This window comes from Solanum dulcamara, chromosome 11 (assembly GCF_947179165.1).
Source record: "Solanum dulcamara chromosome 11, daSolDulc1.2, whole genome shotgun sequence".
NCBI classification, from domain to species: Eukaryota; Viridiplantae; Streptophyta; class Magnoliopsida; order Solanales; family Solanaceae; genus Solanum; species Solanum dulcamara.
Window position 1 is genome coordinate 57699238 of NC_077247.1, and position 24428 is coordinate 57723665.

The 24428-nt window shown below is 32.4% G+C and overlaps 3 protein-coding genes and 1 non-coding gene across 4 annotated transcripts; 1 reads left to right on the forward strand and 3 right to left on the reverse strand.

The window, feature by feature from the left end:
- Positions 1–6212: 6212 nt before the first annotated feature.
- Positions 6213–7517, reverse strand: LOC129873369 (mitogen-activated protein kinase kinase kinase 20-like). The gene has a single exon (XM_055948453.1). The coding sequence runs from the start codon at positions 7434–7436 to the stop codon at positions 6369–6371; it is 1068 nt and encodes a 355-aa protein (XP_055804428.1). The 5' UTR covers positions 7437–7517; the 3' UTR covers positions 6213–6368.
- Positions 7518–18019: 10502 nt separating this feature from the next.
- LOC129873672 (protein RALF-like 34) lies at positions 18020–18677 on the reverse strand. The gene has a single exon (XM_055948808.1). The coding sequence runs from the start codon at positions 18599–18601 to the stop codon at positions 18224–18226; it is 378 nt and encodes a 125-aa protein (XP_055804783.1). The 5' UTR covers positions 18602–18677; the 3' UTR covers positions 18020–18223.
- Positions 18678–21529: 2852 nt separating this feature from the next.
- Positions 21530–22655, reverse strand: LOC129874445 (transcription factor HEC1-like). The gene has a single exon (XM_055949731.1). The coding sequence runs from the start codon at positions 22508–22510 to the stop codon at positions 21845–21847; it is 666 nt and encodes a 221-aa protein (XP_055805706.1). The 5' UTR covers positions 22511–22655; the 3' UTR covers positions 21530–21844.
- Positions 21594–21699, forward strand: LOC129875359 (U6 spliceosomal RNA). Its single transcript, XR_008763156.1, has one exon. It is a non-coding gene; the product is annotated as a U6 spliceosomal RNA (small nuclear RNA).
- Positions 22656–24428: the final 1773 nt, after the last annotated feature.

Below are 24428 nucleotides of genomic sequence, written 5' to 3' on the forward strand. Positions count from 1 at the left end.
TATGTGTGTGAAGAATTAGGCAACCGATAGTTTTATAATTGTTTATCTTAGTTGCTTTATCTTTTAAATAATTTTTATTTTTCAAAATTGAGGTGAATTCTTGAAATTCAGTCAAAATTATGCCCATAAGGATAAATAATGAGGATACCTTCTGGTTAAAAGCAAGGGGCTTTATATTAAGAAGTTTATTAAAGGGAAAACTACACAAAATGGACCCTTTAAATAAATTATTTATCACTCCATATCCTTTTTTAAAATAATTCATTTATATATCCCTTCAGCCAAACTAATTACATTTGTATCCTCTTTAATTATTTTTCAATTCGTGCGCTGACGTTATGCTGATGTCAGCGTCCACCTTACATGATACCGATAGGGTATCATATATCAATAGAGTATCACAGAGGATTAAAGTCAGTTCTATATGATATCGATATGGTATCAGCATACTAACGAAATATCACTTAGTTTTAATAAATAAGATTTTGATTTTAATAATTTTCTCTTAACTGTTTTAATTTTATTTCTTAAAAAAAAGAGCTCAATCCTATATGATACCGATAAGATATCAATATATTGTTATTATATCATTGAGGATTTTAAAAATGTCTCATTAAGGATTTTCAATATCATTATAATATATGAATACATTGTGGTAGTATCATTCATGTAATATCGACGACTTAGGAAAACCTTTATGATATTATCACAGTATATATGTACTACGATGGTATCATTTAACATTTGTATGAAACGATTCTTAATGACTATATGAAACGATCCTTAATGATACCATGCCAGTATATGATGGTTTTCATGGAGATGTAGCTGAAAGATTTAGACAGCAATGATACCATGACAGTATATGGATATTTTGTGGTGGTATCATTAAGGACTAAAGCAGCCTCAATGATATCATGTCAGTATATTAATACTGCGACGGTATCTTGCTCGCGAATCTTATGCCTTGACGGGTATGAATTGTAAAAGGGTATTTATTTGTCATTATTTTACTTTTATGGGTCATGAACTTAATTTTCCCTTTATTAAATATATGTACAAATATTAGGTTTAGAACTCAACTATTAACAGTATCATTATTCTAAAATTTAAAATTCATAAAATTAAAATTTTGACTTCGGCCTCCGAAGAGAAAGAACAATTGGAAAGGAAGAATTTGGTGGGGGTTGCTATTGAAACTAGGAATATGGAGGCACGTTATATTCAGAGCCGTGGTTCATGCGGAAATAATTAGTACAACCACGCTCCCCACATGGGAATCCAATCCGATTAGGAGCTACATATATCTTTTTAAATCCTACTAATATTATTAATTAAGGGGAAAATGCCAACTGATTAGAAGCATGTTCATGTATCTAGGACTACTAAGTTATTTCCCATTGCTAGTACAATGATATAAACTTGAAATGAAATTATATTTTAAAAAAACATAAAAGGATTAATTAATTGCTAAGTACTTTTTAAATTATTTAATTAACTTGCTTGTGCAATGATAGTATATATAAATTCCAAAGGAAAAAGAAATGGTTAGAAAGAATCTGCTTTGCGGCGCGCGCCGGCAGGAATAGCTGATTTTGCGCTAAGCCGGTGACTGGGGTTATACGTAAATTGTATGCCTTAACCAATAACACACGAATACTGTCTGATTCTCATGCGTATGGAGCAGATTTCCTTACTTTTTGGTTTAACCCATCCGAAAAAACTGAAAAGAAATAAAGACTAAAAAGCCAACGACAATATACTCAGTAAAATTTTATAAAATAGAATCCGAGAGAGTAGAGTGTACACAGTTATTACCATTATCTCTCAAAATTGTTTTCATAATAAAGATCCTCGGCTCAAAAAATGAAAATATTTGAAACCTAAAAAGGAAACCATTTGTTTAAACGGGGAGGGGGGGGGGGCAGGGGCGGTGGTCAAATGAGTGATTGTAAGAAAAAGATGAGATGCAGTAATAAATTAGAATTAATTAGTGCAGTGCACTGTATTATCTCTCAAAATTGTGTTTTCATAATAAAGATCCTCGGCTCAAAAAATGAAAATATTTGAAACCTAAAAAGGAAACCATTTGTTTAAACGGGGAGGGGGGGCAGGGGCGGTGGTCAAATGAGTGATTGTAAGAAAAAGATGAGATGCAGTAATAAATTAGAATTAATTAGTGCAGTGCACTGTAACTGTGTAACAAGAAACACAAGTTGGCATATGTTGCTCCTCAAATTTTGCATGATCCTATCAATCAACCTACCAGTGTCTGTTTAAATGAACGCATCTTATCGCTCGCAGTTTTGAGATTTAGTTAACAAAAAAAGGTGTGGTTGTCACGTGCAAGTTGGAAGTTGCAAGCTTACCTTATTTGGGGTCTTCAAAGCCTGACATGTGTATTTCCAAACTGTTGCAAAAGAGATCACTCTACACTTGTATATACACATGACATACCAAAGTCGCCCACAGAAAAATAGACTGTTTTTCCCTTTTCCTGTTTTTAGTTTCTTCAATTCGTAGCAACCCTTCCCAAGCACAACACCTTTTTGAGACAATTACTACATATATGAGGATTTGGCCCATCCACTAATAAAATTCAGCTATATTTTTTTAAAAAATAGTAATTATTGGGAAGAGGGGGGTATTTTGTGCCATAGTTAAAGGAACATGAACCTACACAGCTGTTTTCACTATTATGGTCCAATCAAATATTGCCTCTTCTAATTTAAAGCCTCCATTATCCATTCCTTTTTCTATTCCGTTAAATCAAAGCGGATACCTTCTTACTTTGACTTTCTCAATTTTAATGCTTTCAATACTACTCCGTCACAACTTGTGTTGTGCACTTAATATGTTTTAATATTATTTTTTTTTATGTATAGTGATGTTATTTGTCTGAAAATTTCATTGTTTTTTTAACCCAATATAATTCACTCGACTCAAAAGGCATTGAGGGGAATCAATTCTGGATTACTCATGTGGATGACCACCCTTCAAATCAACTGAGTCATCCCGTTGAAGGAAAATTTCATTGTTGATGTAGTGAAGTATTAATATTAATTTTTAAGTATAGTGATGTTATTTGTTTGAAAATTTCATTGTTGGTGTAGTTAATTATTTTTGGTTAATCAGTCCATGACACTCCTTCCTACCACAACTGAGGTATGAGCTAATGGAGATCTTTATCCTTTTTCCCTCTTCTACTTACCCCCAGGAATTTTTTATGGCAAACAAAAAAGAATTATTAAAAGAGATATTTGGGTTATTGAATAACTTATGAGCAGATTCATTCACAATCTTTTAAGTACTTGTACCTGGAATTTTTTGCTGAATGAGTTAGGTCCAAAATTAAAACATGGGAGATCCACTTTATTTTTAAATCTGGGAGTAAAGATAAAGACTAGGCCTCATTCTTTCTATTCCTTGAATGATAACGAAAATGATGTTTGAAAAGTGAAAAAAAGTGGGGAAGAAACGCAATAAAAATTTATTCATGCATATAATATTAAGGTCAAAAACATCACTCAAAATACACCTTAAAGATAGATAATTCCTATGTCTTAATTTATGGTACACGTTTCGCTTTCTAAAATTCAAACTATGTAAAATTTTGACGTATATATTTAGATGTTTATCATATAAACATGAGGAAATTGCAACTTATTGTTCTTGAATATTTTTTAAGATATTGAGTAAAATTAATCAAATTTAACATTAAAAATTACTCAAATTAACTATCGGAATCGAAAAATGCCACATTTATTGGGACTAGCGTGAGTAGCCTATAGTCTCTCCTGCTGTGCAAACACAGAGGAGATTAATTTAATACGCATATGAAATATCAGTTATAAAATATCCCTATTTAATTAAAAGGAAGACAATATCGATGATCAACCATTCATCTAATGTCCTAATAAAATCATGTGATGATTATGGCTGCTGTTGACCAGGAAAAATAGTTCCTTCAAATTGAAACCAATGTTGGACTTCATCATCAGATATCAAATATTACATGCTTGTTGAAGAGTTTCAAAATCGAAGTACTCCATTGACTATCTAAAAGACACCATACTGGACAACCCCCCAATTAAACCCCCAACCCACCAGAGAGTCTTATAAAGTTGGACATTTACAGGTATATAACAATAATAATAGTCAAATTATAGCAGTGTTCATATTTATATTTCATTCAACATTTTGACTAAATTTCATGCCGCATTCACATACCATGTGTTAAAATAAGCACATCTGGGATAGGGGAGAGAGGGCATGCAGTAGATAAAATTAGACCAAATATGAGGAGTAAACTGAATGGAAAGTGCTTAGAAAGTCTTGGGAGTTTGATTTTTTTTTTCCCCAACCAACATCAAAATTGCGCACGGCCTTGCTTGATCTTTTCCAAGTAGCCAATTGATGTGAACGCTATTACATTCAAAATAAAACACGTGCTACCAAACCACAGTATTAGCCAAATTAAAAACGCCTAGATCGCTGGAGGTGCTACGTACGTGCCTTATTTTAAACTTTCTTACTTCTCTGTTCCCACGTAGTTTGAATCGATACTAAATTTATGAGATATATAAATATCTTTAAGACGTGTTATCTAAAATACATCATAATATTTGTCGGTTATAATTTTTTTTGTAACTTCGTCCTTAGGCGTTAAACATGTTACACCCTCTTTTCACTTTTATTTATCTAATATTTCAAAAAAAAATAAAAAAAATTATTCACTTTTAACATATCAAGAAGTAATATCTAAAACTATAAATCAATTAATTATATAAATATTTTGGTAAATGATTCATATTTGTCAGTTATAATTTTTTTGTAACTTAATCCTTAGGCGTTAAACATGTTACGCCCTCTTTTCACTTTTATTTATCTAATATTTCAAAAAAAATAAAAAAAATTTACTCACTTTTAACATATCAAGAAATAATACCTAAAACTATACATCAATTAATATAAATATTTTGATAAATTATTCATATTTATCATTATTTTTTAAGGACATGCAAAGTCCAAAATGGACAAATAAAAGTGTAGTAGTTATAATTAACTATTTTCAAATTTAAAAGTGTTCCATTCATTTCGAGTAAACTAAAAAATAAGATGTATAATACACTGAAACGTGTATATGTTCAGGTACTCTTCCATTTCACCTGACATTGGTTTTATTCAGAAAATTGATTCTTTTTTTCTTCCTTCCGAAGAGCTCCCATCCCTTTGTGACTAAAACCCACCACAGCTCAATACCAAGAGGGTGTTTGGATTTATTTATTTTAAGTAGCTATTGACTTTTATTTGAAGGTATTTGAGAAAGACAAAAAATATTTTTAATCACCTACTTTTAGACCAAAAAAGTACACTAATAAGCTAAAAATAAAAAATTAGATATGACCAACTTATGACTTTTAACTTTTAACTTATAAGCTATTTTTAAGAAGTCAATCCAAACACCCTCTAAGTTTCTTTTTGTTGAACTAGCTAGGAATTTACCAAAACATGTTGTAATAATTAGGAATTTTGTTTTGTATTTCCAAAATATCCAAAATACTTGAAAAGTACTCCAAGCAAGTTCTTTTAATTGGCAATTGGATTATTAAAGCATTTACTGCCGAACTACGTCGAATAAGTGGCGTTCAACTTCAATGGATAAGCATATGCACATGAATGGTTATCTTAATCAACTCATGATAAACGTAAAAAGTTGGTCAATTCTCAAGTCTGATAAAGGTAAGAACAAGTAAATAGTGTAAAAAATTAGGATTCATGCACATATATGATTCCTTGTATTTGATTCAATTTTGACTAAACTACAATGCCTCCCTCATACATCACATGTTATAAAATTGGAACACTTGTTGGAGGGGTCGGAATACGACACATTGACATACTAAAATCTAAAACCAAACTGATAGGAAAGTGCATGGAAACAGAGGCAGCCACGGAAATTTTAAAAATGCGCACAGCCACTAACTTCCCAAATAGCCGACAGTAATAATACTGTCGCAACAAAAACGTGCCACAATATCAGCAAAGTATTGCCTTTGGACGCAGTATTAGGAATAGTGAATGTTGTATCCCATAGTTATCCGAACAGAAATATTCACTATCTAGGGCAAACTGAACAAAACTAGAATTTGGTGTAAAAAGATAATCAATTGATTTTGTTATAGGAGGTAATAACAAATTAAGAAACAAAGTACTCTTTAACTATACATTTTGGTGAATCTCAATCCATCGTCGTCATATAGAAAATCATGTATCTATTTATCTGTACAAAAAAATTGAACAAATTGGCCTATTCTGAATCTAAGACTCATCTATGACTAATTTTTCTTTTTACTGTAAGATTGACATCATCTAACGCTGACCCAGCCATCAGCAGTTGACCATTCAGATTCAGGTTTACGTTCACATACTAATTCCCAAATCCTTTCCGCTGGCGATGTGGACCATGACCCATCGCTGAAGTTAGCCGGTGAGGGAAGTGATGTAATTGAACATGTTGCAGAGGATTCAGCAGAGTCATTAGTTACCCAATCTGGAAAATCAAATGGGCACTTAGGAGATGTAGAGGGGGTCTCACTGTAACATCTTTCGTCATTCAATGAAACAGTATCATCTTGATCAGCAACAAATGGATGTTTTAGAAGCATCTCAGCCGTCCATCTCTTTTTCGGGTCCTTCACGAAGCATTTTTCTAGAAAATCTTTTCCTTCTTCCGATAATTTTTCAGGAATTTCAGGCAATTGATCACCCAATCCAATTGTCATCAACAATTTAGCTATATCTGAACATCTCCACGCTGGATTACCAGTTGCCATTTCCGCTACCACACAGCCAAGTGCCCAGATATCAGCCGGAGTTTCCTGTTCGCCTCTAGTCACCATTTCTGGTGACATGTAAAGTGGAGTACCCCTCAATTCACATCGCAATTTATCATCTTTCGTTGATTCAGACCTCTTTGCCAACCCAAAATCAGCGATTTTGACTTGATCATCTTCGCCTAAAAGAATGTTCGGAAGCTTAATGTCGCAGTGAACATAGCCATTCTTGTGGATATAATGAATTCCTTTGAGTAACCCCTTGGCGTACTTCCTGACTTCAAATTCCGGCAACCTATGATCACCGGAATTCTTTAACTTATCCGACAAAGCACCTCCAGAAGCATACTCCAATAAGACATTGTACAGCTTTTCGCCATTTTCGTAAGTATAGCTGTCACCAACGCAATTGATGATTTGTGGGCATTCCTTAAGTTCATTCAAGATTATCTTCTCGTTCATCAGAGTAGATGAGGAGGAAGCGGAAGAAGACTTAACCACCATTGATGGAGAAACCAGAGTACTCTGGCTTCTTTGTATCGCAAAACTGACTTTGCCAAAGCTTCCATGACCTACTGTTTCACCTCTAACCCAATCCATTTTTTTTTGGTTTAAGATGAAATTTGGTAATTTTAGGTTTCTACTGTTGAGAGAAAGGAAGAAGAGAACTCGAATTGAGCTCTGTTTCACACAGCTGACTTCCTTATATAGAGTTTGGGGATTTCTAATTTTATTTTTCTTATAATTTTGAAAATTCATATTTGGTGGCTATATTAAATAAATTAATGTTTATAAAAGTAGTGACGAACACATGTGCGTATTGAGTTTTTTTTTTAATATATAAATAGTCAAGTTGTACAAAGAAAATATTAATTAAGTTAAAATAAAATGAGCACGTGATTGTGCAAAAAATATTTCTACCTAATTTGGGTATTTAATACCGTTCATTTTATTGTTAGAAACGTCCACTCAATCAAGCCTTTGTATTTTTAGTAAATAAAATTACACTGTTAGTAAAACTAAGATCTTTCAGGTTAAATCTTAAAAGAAATTTGGGATTATTGTGAAGGTTGGTAAAATCATCCTTCAAAGACATTAGAACACGTGATTGTTGAGGTGAATGGAACTTTTTCTTTTATACGTGTTGGTTATGGCTACTCTACTTGTAATTATTTATTTGAGCAGCCCATATTATGAACATTCAGAATCACAATTTAAACATCCCTATCAACACTGCGAGTTTCATTAAAAGAGTTTAAAGTGGTTAGATTTAACCTTTGGATAAGAAGATTAGCTCCTACTAACCCTGTAAATTAAAAAAGGTTTCTGCAAAGTTAGCATTTAGCAAAATGTAATTGCATAGTGAAATTAGTAGCCTGTCGATTTTGTAAAAAAGGTTGACAATATACAAACTTTAAATGTTGAAACAAAACATATAAATTCTTTGGTTTGGAATGGCAGGGCCTTTGAGTGAATGGATGAAATGTCTAGTCAATATCCAACATAAATTGACCCACCTACATTTCCAACCGACAATTTTATATCTTATTGGAAACAGACAGCATTATATTCATTGCATAACCATCTTCTAATCTCTGGTTTATATTGCATAATTATAATATATTTGATTTGAACATCTCTTTTTAAATTAATTAAAAGAGAGAGACAGAGAAGGGTTTCATGGTTTTAGCATCCTAAACCTGCTAAAATATTCCTAAATTTGAAAAATAAATGAATGCATGTTCAATATCATTTTCCTAAAAAGGTAACTCGTCGAAGGAGTCACTAATCATTGCTAATTAATAATTTGTAATTATGTATAATTGCTAAATGCATACTGACAGAGGTTCAAGATTTTGTTCACAGTTGATTGATCACGTTTGGTCAAAGTTTTTTTCACATGATTTCCCAAAGTGAATAATATATATTATAGTACAACTTGTGAACGAAAAATAGTTTAATTTGCTCGTGTTCAACATTATGCAACTTAGTTTAGTTCCCAGTTCACACTTCACACTTATAATCTCAATTTCTTAGCATATTTGTAAACCAATTAAATTAGTACTTAAGCTCAAGTAAAAGTCAAATGTACGTATAACTTAGATTGTCTAACACTTGTATTGAACTTGTACAATTTCCGGATGTAAAATGATAATGTCTTAGATGAAATAGTTAAATTTCATTTTTTTCTGACGAAATATATGGTAGTTACTAAGAAAGAAAAAATTAAAAGAGGAACCTATCAATCTATTACGATCAAATAAAGTGGTAGGGATACGTTAAACGTTAAAAGTTAAGGACAATTTAGGCAGGAAGTAGATGATTTTGTCTGATCAAACAAAAGAAATTGGGACATGCTGTCCTTGATGAAAAGAAAGGGAAACAACCCATTCTGTGCCAAAGTGTCGAAAGGAAATACCAATTTGGTGGGGTTTGTTACTGAGATTATGAATAAGTTTCTTATGGACACACGATATCTCAGCCATGTTTCATGCGGAATAACTACCACACTCCCCACACGAGAATCCAAGGTTGAACAAGCTACTTTGCTAATAACGTGAAAATGTTATCACATTAACTGAAATCTTGATAGAAATATAATTAATTCGTTAATAGTAAGTTAATTTGTACTACTTGTATAAAATATAATAAAAAATATAAGAATGGATGCAAGGGGTCATTTGGATCTCTTTCTTCAAAAAATTGTATATATGAAAGATAAAATCATTTTTTATACCTATATAGTGGATGTTAAGTTTCAAAAAATTATTTTTAGCTTTTTCATATATTTAAAATTTTCTTAGGAAATTAGTGAACTTGAATAAAAGACAAAGACGTAAGAAAGAATTGTGAGCTTTGCGGCGCACCGGCAAAAACACCTGATTTTGCGCTGCCGGTCATTTGCGGCTCACAGGGGATGAAAAAGGGCTCATTTTGATGGCTTACCAATTATGAGGGAAACTAGTTATATATTCTGTTGGGGATAAAACCAGATTTCTTTGCCTTTTGTTTTACCCGTCGAATTGTTTTTCTTTAGACGACCCGAGGAACAGAATCTTTAGAAATGTCTTTTCTAGTCTTTGGGGAAAAATTTTCTTTTCTTATTCATAGACCATAGTAAGTAACAAGACTGTCCAGGGACTGGGACTGGGACATCTCGGACCGTCCAAGACCTATTCGGGGGAGCCTCAAGCATTTTAGTGGGCTAAAATCAAAAATAATTTAGAGGCCTTATATTTTTGAAAAAAAATATTGGAAGTCTATTTTTTTTTGTTTTTTAAGATGCAAATTTATTAATATATTTTTTAAAAAATTATTTTGAGATGCAAAGTTTTTACTTTATTTTTATATGAATTTTTTTATTTTTTCTATAAATAGTATTATTTGTCTGATTTTGACATGACACATAGTTTAGAGGTTTCTTAAACATACTATGTGAAAAGTTAAAATTAAAAAATAGAAAAAACCAAAACATTCATTTTAAAATTGACTAGGAAAAAAAGTAAATCAAACAAATTAAAATAACCATTACATAATATTTTTTAAAGACCCTATAATAATTCTATAATTGTTTAAAAATGAGCCCCCTAAAATTTGAAGGCCTAAAGCAAGTGCCTTGTATTTCAAAGGGTAGAGCCGGCCTTGGACCTAGCCCCGTTCTTGTCCCAGCCGGTTCAATACTGGCTTTAATGACTCTGTGGAAAAACTAATATAACTTGAGTGACTTTGTTAATATAAAATAGATATTAGTGACTTTAGTAGATAATTAGCTATAACCGAGTGACTTATATGTAATTCACTCAAAATTTTAGCTTTCTCATGCAAATCTTTTAAATGTAACAAGTATATTTATGTGGGAACAGGAGAGTGTTTTATTTCATAGTTAAAGGAGGATGAACCTACTTTATCTGTTTAGCACCTACAGCTGCTTTCACTGTTCTGGGACAAACCAAAAATTACGTATTCCTACTTCTAGTATCCATCATATATCCAATATTCATTTTCTATTCAAGCTATATTAATTATGATTAAAAATTAAAAGATGGGCGACGGGACATCAGTTTTAAAGTTGAATAATATTAGGGGAAAGAGACAAATTTAAACGTTGCGTACACAGTCGAAAATCATCTATGGAACATTAGACTAAATTATTACCTTTGAATTCTCAAGGTGCTTAGTGCATCCAAATTCGAGTGAAAAGAGTAGAGTTCATGCATGTATCTTAATTGTATTTGACTAAATTCCATTCCGCACATATCACATGTTAAATTTACAACACCTAATTTTTGGTTCCATATATTAATTCCCCCCAAATAACAACAGTGCCTTCAAAACTTTAAAAATCACCTCTTTTTTTTGTGTGTGTGACAAGGGAACCCAGCGGCCTCTACCTTTTGGGTGCACACGATAAAAACACCGCTCATATGAATTAAAAATTACCTTAAAAACACGTGCAAAAACAAAATTCGAGTATTTAAGCAATTGTTCTCCTTTTGATTGCAACTTATTAAGTACTTTCTACGCTGAAATGGAGACGTATTCAGAATTCAAATTTAGTGGATTCAATTCTTATTTATTCTCTTACTGTTGAAGTGATAATGCTCTTGAAGTTGGTTTTGATGATTTGACAAATTCAGGGAATAGGTAAAGGACCTGGTCCCTTTGATGATTTCTTGCTGATAACGAGTTGATAACGACAGCAGACAAATAATACATAATAGATCCTGCCAAGTCTACAGATCTGTATGTACGCGGCCGAATTCCTGTGCAGAAGGTCAGTTGTCTAACTAATACAAATCGTCGAGCATATGGTATATCAGTGATATATACATTAATTACAACATTTTTTCATTTAACTTTCGAAATCTGAAAAAGGAAATATCCATTAAGGCTCATGCTCTCAAGTACTGGAAATTTGCTCTTCAAGAAATCCAAGGATTTGATAGAGTTATCAGTGTTTTGTTCTTGTTTTTAGAATTGTAATTTCTTGTTCTTAATCTTGTAAGGTCTACTTCCTAATCTGTAAAAAAAGTTAGATCAGTTCTCATTTCTTATTTCATTTGTTCATCTTGTCAAAGTAACTAGAGTTACTTATGGAGACCACCTGAATTCTTAATTATCTAAGAGGTTAGTGATTTAGGAAGCAATAGAGTTATTGTTTCAAAGTCTGTAACAGAGTTGTTACAAGGAGTGGAGAGGGATTGTGAGTATAATTCCTAATTTAGGAAGCAATAGATTTATTGTTTCAAAGTCTGTAACAAAATTGTTACATGGAGTGGAGAGGGATTGTGAATACAATTCCTAGATTACACTAGCTTGTAATCTGAATCTTTGGCTCAGTTATTCTAGTGAAGATTTGAGCTGAAATCTTGTGGGACAGATCGTGATTTTTCTCCCTTGAGCAAGTAGTTTCCACGTAAAAATCTTGTGTGTATTTTATATTTTTGTTCTTTAAGTTTCTGCACTAATTTCTGATAAGGGATCCGGTCCTTATTATTCTGGTGGAAGCATTCATTCTAACAATTGATATCAGAGCAGATTGTCTCTATCTGGTTAACATCAAGACAAAGTCTTGAGAAGATGAATGATTCGTTCAAATACTCCAAAGAACAGAACATCAATAGACTTCCAATATTCAAAGGACATTACTTCTTAGTGTGGAAAGCAAGAATGAAAGCTTTCATTCTAGCTAAAGACTATGAACTCTAGAAAAGAATTTCTAATGATCCTGAATATCCAATGAAGAGAGACAGTGAAGAAAATGATGTAAGAAAGAAGAAAAGCGAATATGAAGCGGATGACTTTAGATTACTTGAAAAGAATGCAGAAGTTAAACGCATACTTATCTGTGGTCTTGGGCCAGATGAGTATTCTCAATTATCCAACTGTACCTCTACAAAATAAATCTGAGATGCTCTTAAAGAAACATATGAAGTGGAAGATGACAGAAGTGATTCTGGTTCAATAATTGCTCTTATGGCTCAATCAGATGCTGAGGAAGAAGCTGAAGAAGAGGTAACACTTCTTGATCTTAAACAGAACCTGCATACTTATTCTATAAAAAAAATTGATAAGCCTTGCTATTATGGAGCTATCAAATAATAAGGAAAAATTCATTAATTGTTGAGATACTTCTCAAGATGAGAATTTGTCTCTAGTTTTATAAATATCAGATCCAAAAGAACAGATAATGATTTTGGTGGCAGAAAATACAAATATTACTCTTGATATTAAGAAGTTGAACCAAAATTGTGTTAGTGGCAAAGGTATAGTCAGTAATGTACAACTTGAGCTAGAAGGAAAGCTTAGTGATGCTGAAGGAAAGTTGGCTATGATTCTTGACAGAAATGTACAACTTGAAAAGGATCTAGACCTAACAAAAAAATTGTAAATCACTAAAATGGACTGATCACCCAAAGATTTTTCAAAGCATTGTTGATCAGAATAACAATGGTAGAAGAACTCTAAAAAATCTTAGAATCAGTTCCTCTAGCAATTCTATTAAAAAGTATGATTGAAAATTTGAAAATTGAATGTGTCTTTATTGTGATCGTGATGATCATTTGAAGAAGGATTGTCTAACTTTGAAAAGGTCTCTAGATAGGGTGTTTTAAGTAACACTTGCTGATCTTATATAAAATTCGCACATCTACTCTGCTAAAAAATTAAGAAGCTTAGCAGCAGTGTTGATTGACTCAGTCACTGAGTTGACAAATGAGAAGGACATGATAAATAACACTATTGATATTTTTCAAGATGAAAAATTTGCTCTAATATCTCAAATCACAGATCTGGAAGAGCAAATCATGGTCCTAATAAGTAGCAATGTTAAGCTTTATCTAAAGCTCAAGAATTTAAACAAAAGCAGTGAAAGCTTCGAGAGTAAAGCAAGAAGTATACAAGCTGAGCTTGAAGTCAAGAATAAATAGGTTGAGCTTGAAGAAAAGTTGAATGAAGATGAACTGAAGTTATCTGATCTAGAGGAGAAGATTATAGTGCTAATAGCTGATAATGCCAAGCTCAATCATGAGCTTCAAAAATTCAACAAGAAGTGCTTAAAAGGAAAAAGTGATGTTGATAACTTACAGCTGGAACTTGAAGAAAAATTGAATGAAGCTGATGTGAAGTTAGCCATGGCTCTTGAAATAAATACTCAACTAGAAGGAGATTTCATTCATGCAAAGAAGAGCTGAGAAAATCCTTGAAATGGACTACTTCATCTAAGATGCTTGAAAATATGACAAATCAAAAGCATAATGATGGAAGAGAATTAGGATGCCTGAACATCAATCCTCCTTACAATCCTCATACTAAATATGTCTCGATATTGATAATCTTTTGTGTCTCCATTGTGGAAGGAATGACAATCTGAAGGAGGAGTGTTCTATCTGGAAGAGCTCTTAATTTATTTTTTCAAATTATCTTAAACAAAAGGCAAAACAGAACAGAGGACATGGTCCTAACTTCGCACATAAGGAAAGTATGAGGAAAAATATTTGGCCACACTGGACCTGATACACCTCAAACATCGTGACTCTTTCGAAGGGACCTGATACACCTTTTCCTTCATTTTATATAACCTTACTTTCTTTAAATCAAACCCTAACTTGTCCTAAGAAATTCACTCATCTCTCACAAAAACTATATTTTTTCGTGTTTGTCATCTATTTTCAAGATGTCTAATCCAAGTTTGACCACTCAAGATATGCTGAAGATCCTTCAAGATATTAATCCTACTACATTTTCTGAAACTTTTGACAATCCATCGTCTTCTGCTCTATCTCCAAACCCTCTTACGAATGAAATGTCAGAGAACCCTATTCTTGATTCCCCCATTCAAGCCAGTGAACAAGATTTTTCTATTATTTTCTCTACTCTGGAGTTAAATGTACTCCAAAATCTGTCACCTGATGAGTCTGTTATATTTGAGGAAGATGAAATTGTTGAAGTATCAAATGGAGAATATGATGAAGGAACTGAGTCAGACAAAAGTGAGAAAAAGGTAGAAAGAAGTTCAAAGAAGATTGATTCTAAAGGTAAAAGGGCTACAAAGCCCAGAACAAAGAAAAGTTCTGCAAAAACACCAGCAAGCAGGAAGAGGAAAATAAAAGCTGAGAAGGTGAAGGATGAAAAGAAACAAATCAAAAGAAAGAGAGATATATCTCTTGAGCAGTCTGGAGAAGGAGATACTAATGAATTGTTTGTTGCATTTGATCATGGACCTAAAAAGGGACCAGGTTCAAGCAGTAAAAGAATGAAGACTGAGAAGAAATTGTCCAAAGAAGAAATAGTTAAAATTCTGAGAACTCAAAAGGCTCTAAATAGAAAGATATTTGACACCAATATCCTAGATAAGCCACGAATGCGCGATTTGGCTGATAATGTGGAGATTCAAGAGTGGTCACACGTGTTCAGAAATTATATTTCTATGCTGCATGAATAATAGGTTCGTGACTTCTATTATAATGGTGAGTTTAGAGATGATGGGTGTTTATACACCAATGTTCGAGAAATATATGTGTGTTTGGATGAATTTGTGCTTGGTAGAATATTGAATGTAAAAACTGAAGTAATTCTGTACTGTTTTAGGGATGGGATGCTCTAACAAATTTGTTCAAGAATGTGGAAAACTCCAAAAATTGAATACAGCGGGCATTCCCAAGAAGTTTCTCAAGGGAACATATCAACTATATTTTGAATTTGTGAACAAAGTAATGCTTTCGATATCACAAAAAAGAACAGTGGCTTTTGCCTCTAATTTGTTTATCATGGAAGCCTTGAGCAAGTTTGAGTTTATCAACTTACCAGCCATTATTTTGAAGCATATGCATAAGATTGTCTCTATCAAGGATGGTAAACATGGAATAGGGTATGGATATTTTCTCACTAAAGTGTTCAACCATTTTAAAGTTTCTCTTGATGCTGGTGTAAGAGGAACTGTCAAGCAAATATTTTTCATGAACACTTTGGTTGAGTGTGAATGTGTTGAGGAAAAAACTGGGCAAGTAAGATGTCTGAATTGTTATCCGAGCAGGAGCAGTTGAAGCGTGAGTTGGAAGATATGAAAGCACTCTTAAGTGCTAAAGATGGTGAGATTGTAAGGCTTAAGGCACAGCTAGCCACTGCATAATCAGAGGGACCAGGTTCTTCTCGATTGCAAGCACTCAAAGAAGAAAATGCTAATCTGACAGCATAAGTCGTCAGTCTCAAAGACAAACTGCTTCTACATCATGAAAATCATGCCGATCAGATGTCTCTTCTCCTCAAATCCCTCACCCCCATCTACCTAGTGTTGTGTCCCTTTCTTGAACTGATATTTATCAGAATTTTTTTATTATTGGTTCAAAACTTAATATTTACCAGAATTTTTTGACTTGTTTTTGTATACCATGTACAAATATATACGAATTCAAGATGTGTAAGGAAAATGTTTTCTAATAAAAAAAATCGAAAACAAAGCTTATAATGCTTTTATTAGGCTTTAGCATGTGGTTGATATCCATGAAATCATTGATGTTTAATTATATATCTTGGGTGTGAAAGAAAATATTCCGTAGAAATGTACATACATCAAAAAGGGTCAGTTAATGAAAAATTGTGCTTAGCGACCCCACGTTGAAGGCACATGGACTGGGAGCCATGTTTGATTGTGCTTCCTACAAAAAATCAAATCCTTCGTAAAGATTTTTAGAGATAAATTTTTAAGAGAAGTTGATTTTATCTTAGATTAATTGTGTGCTACATTAGATTGACACTGCAAATCCAGCGGTCAATAAGGTACGAATATAATTAAAGATCAATATGAGGGCACTTTCAGCCCAATTGTTCGTTGTACTGACTAGTAGCCCTTTATTATGATAAAGAGTTTAAAAGACAAATCTGGAAGGGTCAACGTCAACTAAAAAGGCATGCATACCTCTTTAGCAATATCAATGGCATGACCAAAGTAATTGATCAAATTGTTTTATTTTTAATTAAAAATTTTAGATTTGAGTTTTAATTATGGAAAAAGTGCTATTGAGAGTGTCCCTCCTAAATGGGTCCTGCAGTACCCAATTTGAATTTAGGCGAAGCTTAAATATAAATTTCGAACATCAAATAGAAAATTAAAAAAAATAAAAATCAACAAGTACTGTTTTGCTTAAAGATCTAGAGAGCGATACTGTAAGCAATTCAGCAACTGTATCTCTATCTCTTATGCTTATCCTATTTTTATATTATTATTTTAACTTTTTGATCAATTGTATTATTTTGATCAAGACTTTTAAGTGCATACTCAACACCTCCTCCTATTTTTTGGTCATCATTTCTGAATATATTTCAATTTCTCTTCTAGAAAATAAATAACTAGATTATCTTTCAAAGTAAAACATAAGAGGTTGACCCACAATAATTTTGACTTCCGTCTCAGAACTTGACTTGAAGTTACCGCCACTGGGGTCCAAGTTGACCAGGTTACAGGTGATCAGCGTGGTTTGGTTGGGCTTTAAAGTATCTTGTTCATATTGGACCAGGTTGAGATTTGAGCCTAGATTGGTCGGGCTCAATCTAATCTTTTTCAGCTCTTCTTGGGCCAGCCCGCTACATGTTCTCTATTCTTTCACTTATCATTTCCTCTTGCTTTATTACTGAAATTACTGCATCATAATTTGGGATATATATTTTGAAAAAACTACCTAATTAAACAAACAATCCTATCATATTTACTAATTCTCTCTATAATTTAAAATAATTATATATTATCTCACTAATTAATAATTTTTTATCAGATTTTAAGTAAGATATTAGATACATGTATTTTTGATATCAGATAAATTTTGAAATACAAATACGAGACAAATCCATTTAGATAAAACATATCTGAAATAAATTACACATATTTTAAACTCATGTATCTGAGATACATGTATATGGACGAATGATAATTTTAAAAACTCAAGAAAAGACACATAATTAAACCCTAAACTAGCTAAATTTATGTTGTTTGTCCATATATTTTTAGTAACATGAACAAAATAATATGAAACCAAGGAAGTATTTAATTACCAAGTATAATATAGTGTATTTTAACTTGTAGCTGGTAATTAAGTACAGATCACATTTTGCAGAAGTAAAAAAACCACTGTATTATATGTAATTATAACAGAAGTAAAATCGTTGTTAAACAAAATTAAACAACTCTGTAAAACAAAGACACAATGCGATTACATTGATACTAATTTTGGGTAAAACAAAGACATAATAATTCCGTCTGAGAAAACCAAACATTTGTCGATAAGTAGCAGATCTAGCTCCCAATTCCCAAGCTATATCACACAAATAAAGGTACTATAATACATAGATATCATAAAAAATAAATGGAAGAACATATGGTAATTGAAAATTGTTCATCTACGGCAACGAGTGATAGCAGAGCAACCTCTAGTGTATGGGTGAGCTGGACCTGTAGCATGATAACAATGGTGCGTGTAATATGATCTGCCAGATCGCGGTGGGCAGGGGATTCTGTTGGCTGACAATGCCCCATACGAAATGTAGTACTTGAACATTCTGTGCCACAATAGAGATCTCCCATTTCCATCTAATTGGATCTCATCATCATCCTCTGTATCTTCGTATAAAGAGGACATTCGCATTGGCAACTCAAAATCTTCACTCATCACTTGTTCTAAACCAAATTCATCGACTTGTGCATCGATGAAAACTGTATTTTTGGTGATAGTGAATAAGAAGATGACAAGAAAGAAAAATATTGGAGACTCCATGAGTACTGCTGAGGTTAATTTGCTCTATGCAAAAAAATGATGCTACTATGAATTAGAAATATGTGTCTTTGGTAATTGGAATACAGCTAGCTAGAGAGACGTGGTACTTGTTTGTAGGTCCATATATCAATTAAGGCTGCATTGTCTTGGTAAGAGTGCATCTACTGTTTCCTTCTTCTCCATTAATATTTGCTGCTACATTTGCGGTTAGGTTATCAACTTTCTTCGTCCGTGAATTAATGTTGTGGGCTCACAGTTTGTTTGTTTTTTTTTACGTGAATTTTACTTAAATGTAATTCTTTCAAATTACATTTTATTTCTACTTTTTTTTAAATTATTCGAAATTCCTTTTTTTTTGGTCACTTTTGAATATATTACATATATTCTGATAAATCACGTAGTGATGTATCCGATCGATACAATGTATTCGACATTCTAATACCACGATGATGTATTATCTAACTTTTCTATACATCACATATAGGATGTATCAAAGAATAAAAGAGGGAAGAGATTTTTATAATTTTTCTAAATAATAAAAAAAAATTAAAAATTATAATAAAATACGTTGTGTATTTAAATAAAATTAAAAATTCATTTTCTCGTTGTAAGGCTTCCTAGCTCTTTAATTTTGTGCTACTTGATGTTACTACTAAAAACTAGACCATCTAATTTTCTTGCGATGCTTAAAGTTAAAAACTCTGATACCTGCCCCTTGAAGTACTGATGTTATTTTCTCCGTCTCATATTATCTGTATTTATTTGTTTGTTTTTATCTATTTTTTTAAAATTATTAATTGAAAGGCCTTTTTGGACTATTTAATTTTTATTTGTGTATTAAGATATAATATCTATTTATTAAATATTACTCTATTGATATATTTAGAATTTTCAAAATTAATTATTATGTTAAAATAAAAATAAAAAATTGTATTGAACTTCTGAATTGATAAATTATAGAATAAGCTGGACGATTGATCATAGGTGCGACAGTTTGGAAACTTACTTTTCTAAAACCCTGTGTGTTTTCCACAGCTGGAAACAGAGACTTTTTCCAATCAACGAAAAGTTTGTGTTAATTATAAAATATAATTTTTTCAGTTATTTTTAACGAAATCTTTTCATCGGAAAAACTCATAGTAATAAATAGATTCTTATGAAAATATTGGAAAACTTTTTAATTTTTTTACGTGAAAATATTTTTTTTTCTTATAAGATATTTATGGGAGTAGTACTATAGCCATTGAACATTTTTCAGTGAAAAATTCTGATGAAAAATTAGTGTTTTTTTTAGTAGTGTTCTATATATGAAATGTTTCAATTTGAAAGTTGAAATTTTGACGCATAAATTTGAATTCTATTCCTATCTTGCAACGAATTTTGAGTCGTTACTTAAACATTCACGTGAAATATGCAACATAAATTTTATCATTATTATAATATTGTCACTGCATAATACAAGCTACAACCACCAACACTGATGCCTACCATTGTACCACATATTAATGGTTGTCAATCATCACTATCAATTACCACCACCAACACCGCTACCTACCACCGTTGCTATTTACCTTGACTACCAACCGCCTCCATCACCAGCATTCACCACCACATCAAAAAAACTAGCACCGTCACACACCACTATAATCACACCACCACTCCATTGTCAGTGATAAATATATACCAATACTTTCCACCTCTACTACTTAAATCAAAAAACATTTTTTATAACACCATATAACAAATAACAGTTCTAATATTTTGTGGTAATAATATTTATTTTTCCAAAGAAAAACTAAAGGGTTTATAAAGACACCATTAGAATATAAGGAATTAGCTACAAACAAAAATGCATATCTAAACAATAAAAAAATCCAATTATGAATTAACGATAAATTATAAGAAAAATTAATTAGCTAAGAATTCTTTTGCGGTGATTTAGTTAGAGATTAACAAATTTCCTAGCTAATTTCATGTTTTATAATAGTGTGACTTAAAATGAAGATCTCTATATGAAGCAACAAAATTGATAGAAGAAAAAAAGCTTATTGTATACGTGCACATATAAAAGGAGAATAGAAGGAAAAAGAAAAGATGTCGATGGAGATATGTGAGACAGCACCCCAATTTGTTGCAAACAGGTGGGTCTGAAAAGCGAAATGCCTCGTTGGTGTAAAGATCTCATTAGTTGTTCTTGTTGCTTTACTCTTTTTTTGGGAAGGGGCAGACATTTTGTATGTGTAATTTCATGTGCAACTTGCTAAGGAATTCTAATTTAATAATATAACTAGCTAATTATTGTGGGTCGATTGTCTGACAAATATTTCTGGAATAAAACACACACAAAATATTATTTAGATACCAAGGCAAATTGCATTTCTGTCACCCTAAATTTTGACCCATTTTTAGTCCTGATAATCAAAGGCGATCTTTATGTATTCTCTTAATACTGTCAAAATTACTCTCAATAACACAACATTGTTTATGTGGATATTTTTTTGTTGCTGTAACTCAAAATTATACCGGTTTTCAAGACCGGGGCTATCAACCACTCAACCATCTCTCCGAAAGACTATTTTTATTTTATTCCTCTGAATAAAACATGGCTATAGGGGTAGAGACCTCCACTATCTGTAGAAAGATCTCAGATGCGAATCCACCGGTCAATCTATTTATTCATGTATAGATATATGATCTAGCATGTCCATTTATGAAATAAAAAAGAAAATTCTGAGATGTTAATATTGATTAGCAATTTAAATAGAAAAATAGGTGTAGTCATAATTAAAACGGAGATACATTTATGACTGTTAGGAAAAGAAAGCCAGGAAAGTCTTATCACACAGTCTCTTAACACACGTTGAGAAAATCACAAAAAATCTACTCAACAGTGCAAGAACCCAAACCTATTAAATCAAAAATGTCCAAGTCTGCTTACCATTTGCGTTGCTTCTAGCGCAAGACATGGAATTACAAACACAAGATGAACCTAGTCCCTTTATGAGACATCCAATAAAATTGGAACGATACAGAAAAAAAATTAGCATAGTCCTTGCGTAAAAGTTAACATCGCACAAATTGAGATTCGGTACAAACACAAGAGAAACATAAGAGTAGCCTTGTTGGGGTTGAGGGATGACGGGGAAATTAAAGTAACACACACCATTTAGCCAAATCTTTACAAAAAGTACTCATAAATTAGCACGATCATGACGCCGCGTAGATATGTTATTTCATTTTATTTTAACTAAGCATTTGTGCACTAGAGTTCATGGATGGATGAGGCTGGCATGCCCTGATAGAGCTTGAATTATAATTCATTGGCCCTGGCGACGACATTGCTGTCAAAAATCCAGCAACCATAGGCCTATTATTAACCGCCGCTTGCTCTAACGATTGAAGTTGCTTCTTTAAAAACTTAACATAATGTACAGCCTCATCTAACATTGAAGCTGTATCCATTTTGGTTCCTCCAGGGACTAGTCTTTGCAAAATCCTTATCCTTTCGCTTATTCGTTCCCTCCGATGCCTCGCAGCCACACTCTGTGGATCCTTCGATATCTTAACATTTTTCCTCTTGGGAGGTTTAACTGATTCCGGATCAATGTGAATCGGCTGCATCACCGCGATACGAAAAATCATCTCCCTCATGGCCTCCATAGAATTTCTCCTCTGTAAACATGAGTAATCATTTCCATTACCATGAGCAGATGCAATAATTTCATCGATCGATGAAAGAATTGGCACCGCGGCAGGATCTTCAATCGGATTGCCCATGAATGAGAAATTAGATGGAGGAGAAGTCATTAGGTAATTAGAGTTGTGGAGTGGTGGTTGCAAGGGTATCATTTCAATATTGCTACTGGGGAATCCAAGTTCTAGTGACTGAGCAATATCTTGTAAATCCATGATTTGTTTGTAAGATAAAAGGAAAAAAAAGGGGGGATATATAGAAATATGGGGAATGGAAAGCAAATATTAGAATCAAAGATGGGCTAAAAGGGATTCAGGGGATACCACTATGATAAGTGTTCCTTTGAGCACAGCATGGAATTGTCAGTGCTATATGTGCATATATATGACAAGTTATGACCTACTCCTATGTTTTTATATTACCTAAATCCTTACTATATTCCAAAGAATACTCAATGATACAGAACACGCTGCTTATTTTATTTATTTATTTTCTTTATAGCAGAAGTGTTAAGTACTACTACATAAGTAGCAGTTGCATTTGCTGGTAATTTCACAGTAACAAAAGCTTGAGCCATAGTGTCAGGATTAAATGAGGAAGAAAAGTTCATAAATATAGCCAAGATAATTCTTATGTAAATATAAAAGGGGAATGCGTTTGAGTAAAGGTGCATGAACCAAAAAATCCAGCCATCACTAAGAGTTAAAACAGAGGTATGGTCCTGGGGATGAAAAACTATAGATTTGCCTTTAGAAAAATTAACTTGAAAAAACACAAAGGGTAACCCCACAACACATGACATATGTCAGAAGGATAACAAGTCTGGTTTCAGAAATGGGGTAGCCAAGAAAGATGAACTTACCTGTAAAGTAGGCCATCTTTTTCTAATTTCTACATTGAGACACTGAGCTAGAGGCATGGCATAGCTACAAATTAGAATGAGTTTTTTTTTTTTTTTTTTTTGACAATCGTTAAAAACACACATGAAATATTACTTGTTTGTGTATTTGTTATTTGAACCATTAGATTTTTGCATATTTTATTCAAATTATAATCAACTATTTATCAACATGCCTCGAAAATTAATGAACCAGCTAATTAAATTGGAATATTAAGTAGTTACACACCTCTGAGTAATTATATTCAAACACTTTGTTCTAGTCAGCTACAAAATATGTTTTGATAAATAATTTGTGATACTTCAAATAGAAAAGGCAAACATGTAATAGTTCAGATATAAAACTCACAAAAAATAATACTTCTTTCAGTATGGTTTTTACCATTATCTTTGTTTTTTTCATTAAGCACCGTATCTATTTACGAAATTTATTTAAATATATAATAAATAAAATGAATAATAGATATGATGGCAAGTTCAGATTCATAAATTTCAAATGCGGTGTAGGTTCTCAAACCATAAAGGACAAAAGGATAGCATGCATCATCTGCTACACATTTGTGTTAGTGCAATATGATGATGCTTCCATGGCACGCATGTCGATCTCGATTTAGGAAGTTTTTGACAAGTTAACTTAGTTGGACCGACCCTCTGCTCCTATCAAGTTCAGAAAATGACCTGTTTTGAACCAAACATATGGAAATTTAACTGCCTGGTAACTATCAGATTGTCTGACTATTTTTTACATCATGAAAATGATGGTCCAAACTCCGCTTACAAGTTACGGCTTTTCTGAAATATTCTGCTTGCGCCTTGATGGAACACAACACCACAGGAAGCAATCTTTTTATAGTACTCCAAAACTTACTCATATTCGGTGTTTATACAAAATTGCATTAGTTAACCAATGATTAAATAGTTATAATAGATTGGAGGACTAATTTCACTAACAGTTTCACATTTTATTTAATCAAAATTATCAAACTATTTTTCGTATGAAAAATTAAAGTCACTAAACAATAAGAAGGTCACTCAACTGTGTCTAAGTCTATATTACATAAAGTCACTAATTAAAATCACACGTAAGAAGTTGTGAAGCGGAATTCTCCTTTGACTTGAGATTAACCGAAGGAATATGATGAAAACTTTTTCAGAAATTCAATAAATTTATCAAAGATTTGAGAGAACCCAATATGAGTTTCGACTTTATTTTTGGTCTACCTTCATCAGTTGCA

Excerpts from the sequence above, each read along its gene's own strand:
- LOC129873369 (XM_055948453.1), bottom strand. The coding sequence starts at position 7,436 with ATGGATTGGGTTAGAGGTGAAACAGTAGGTCATGGAAGCTTTGGCAAA.
- LOC129873672 (XM_055948808.1), bottom strand. The coding sequence starts at position 18,601 with ATGGAGTCTCCAATATTTTTCTTTCTTGTCATCTTCTTATTCACTATC.
- LOC129874445 (XM_055949731.1), bottom strand. The coding sequence starts at position 22,510 with ATGGATTTACAAGATATTGCTCAGTCACTAGAACTTGGATTCCCCAGT.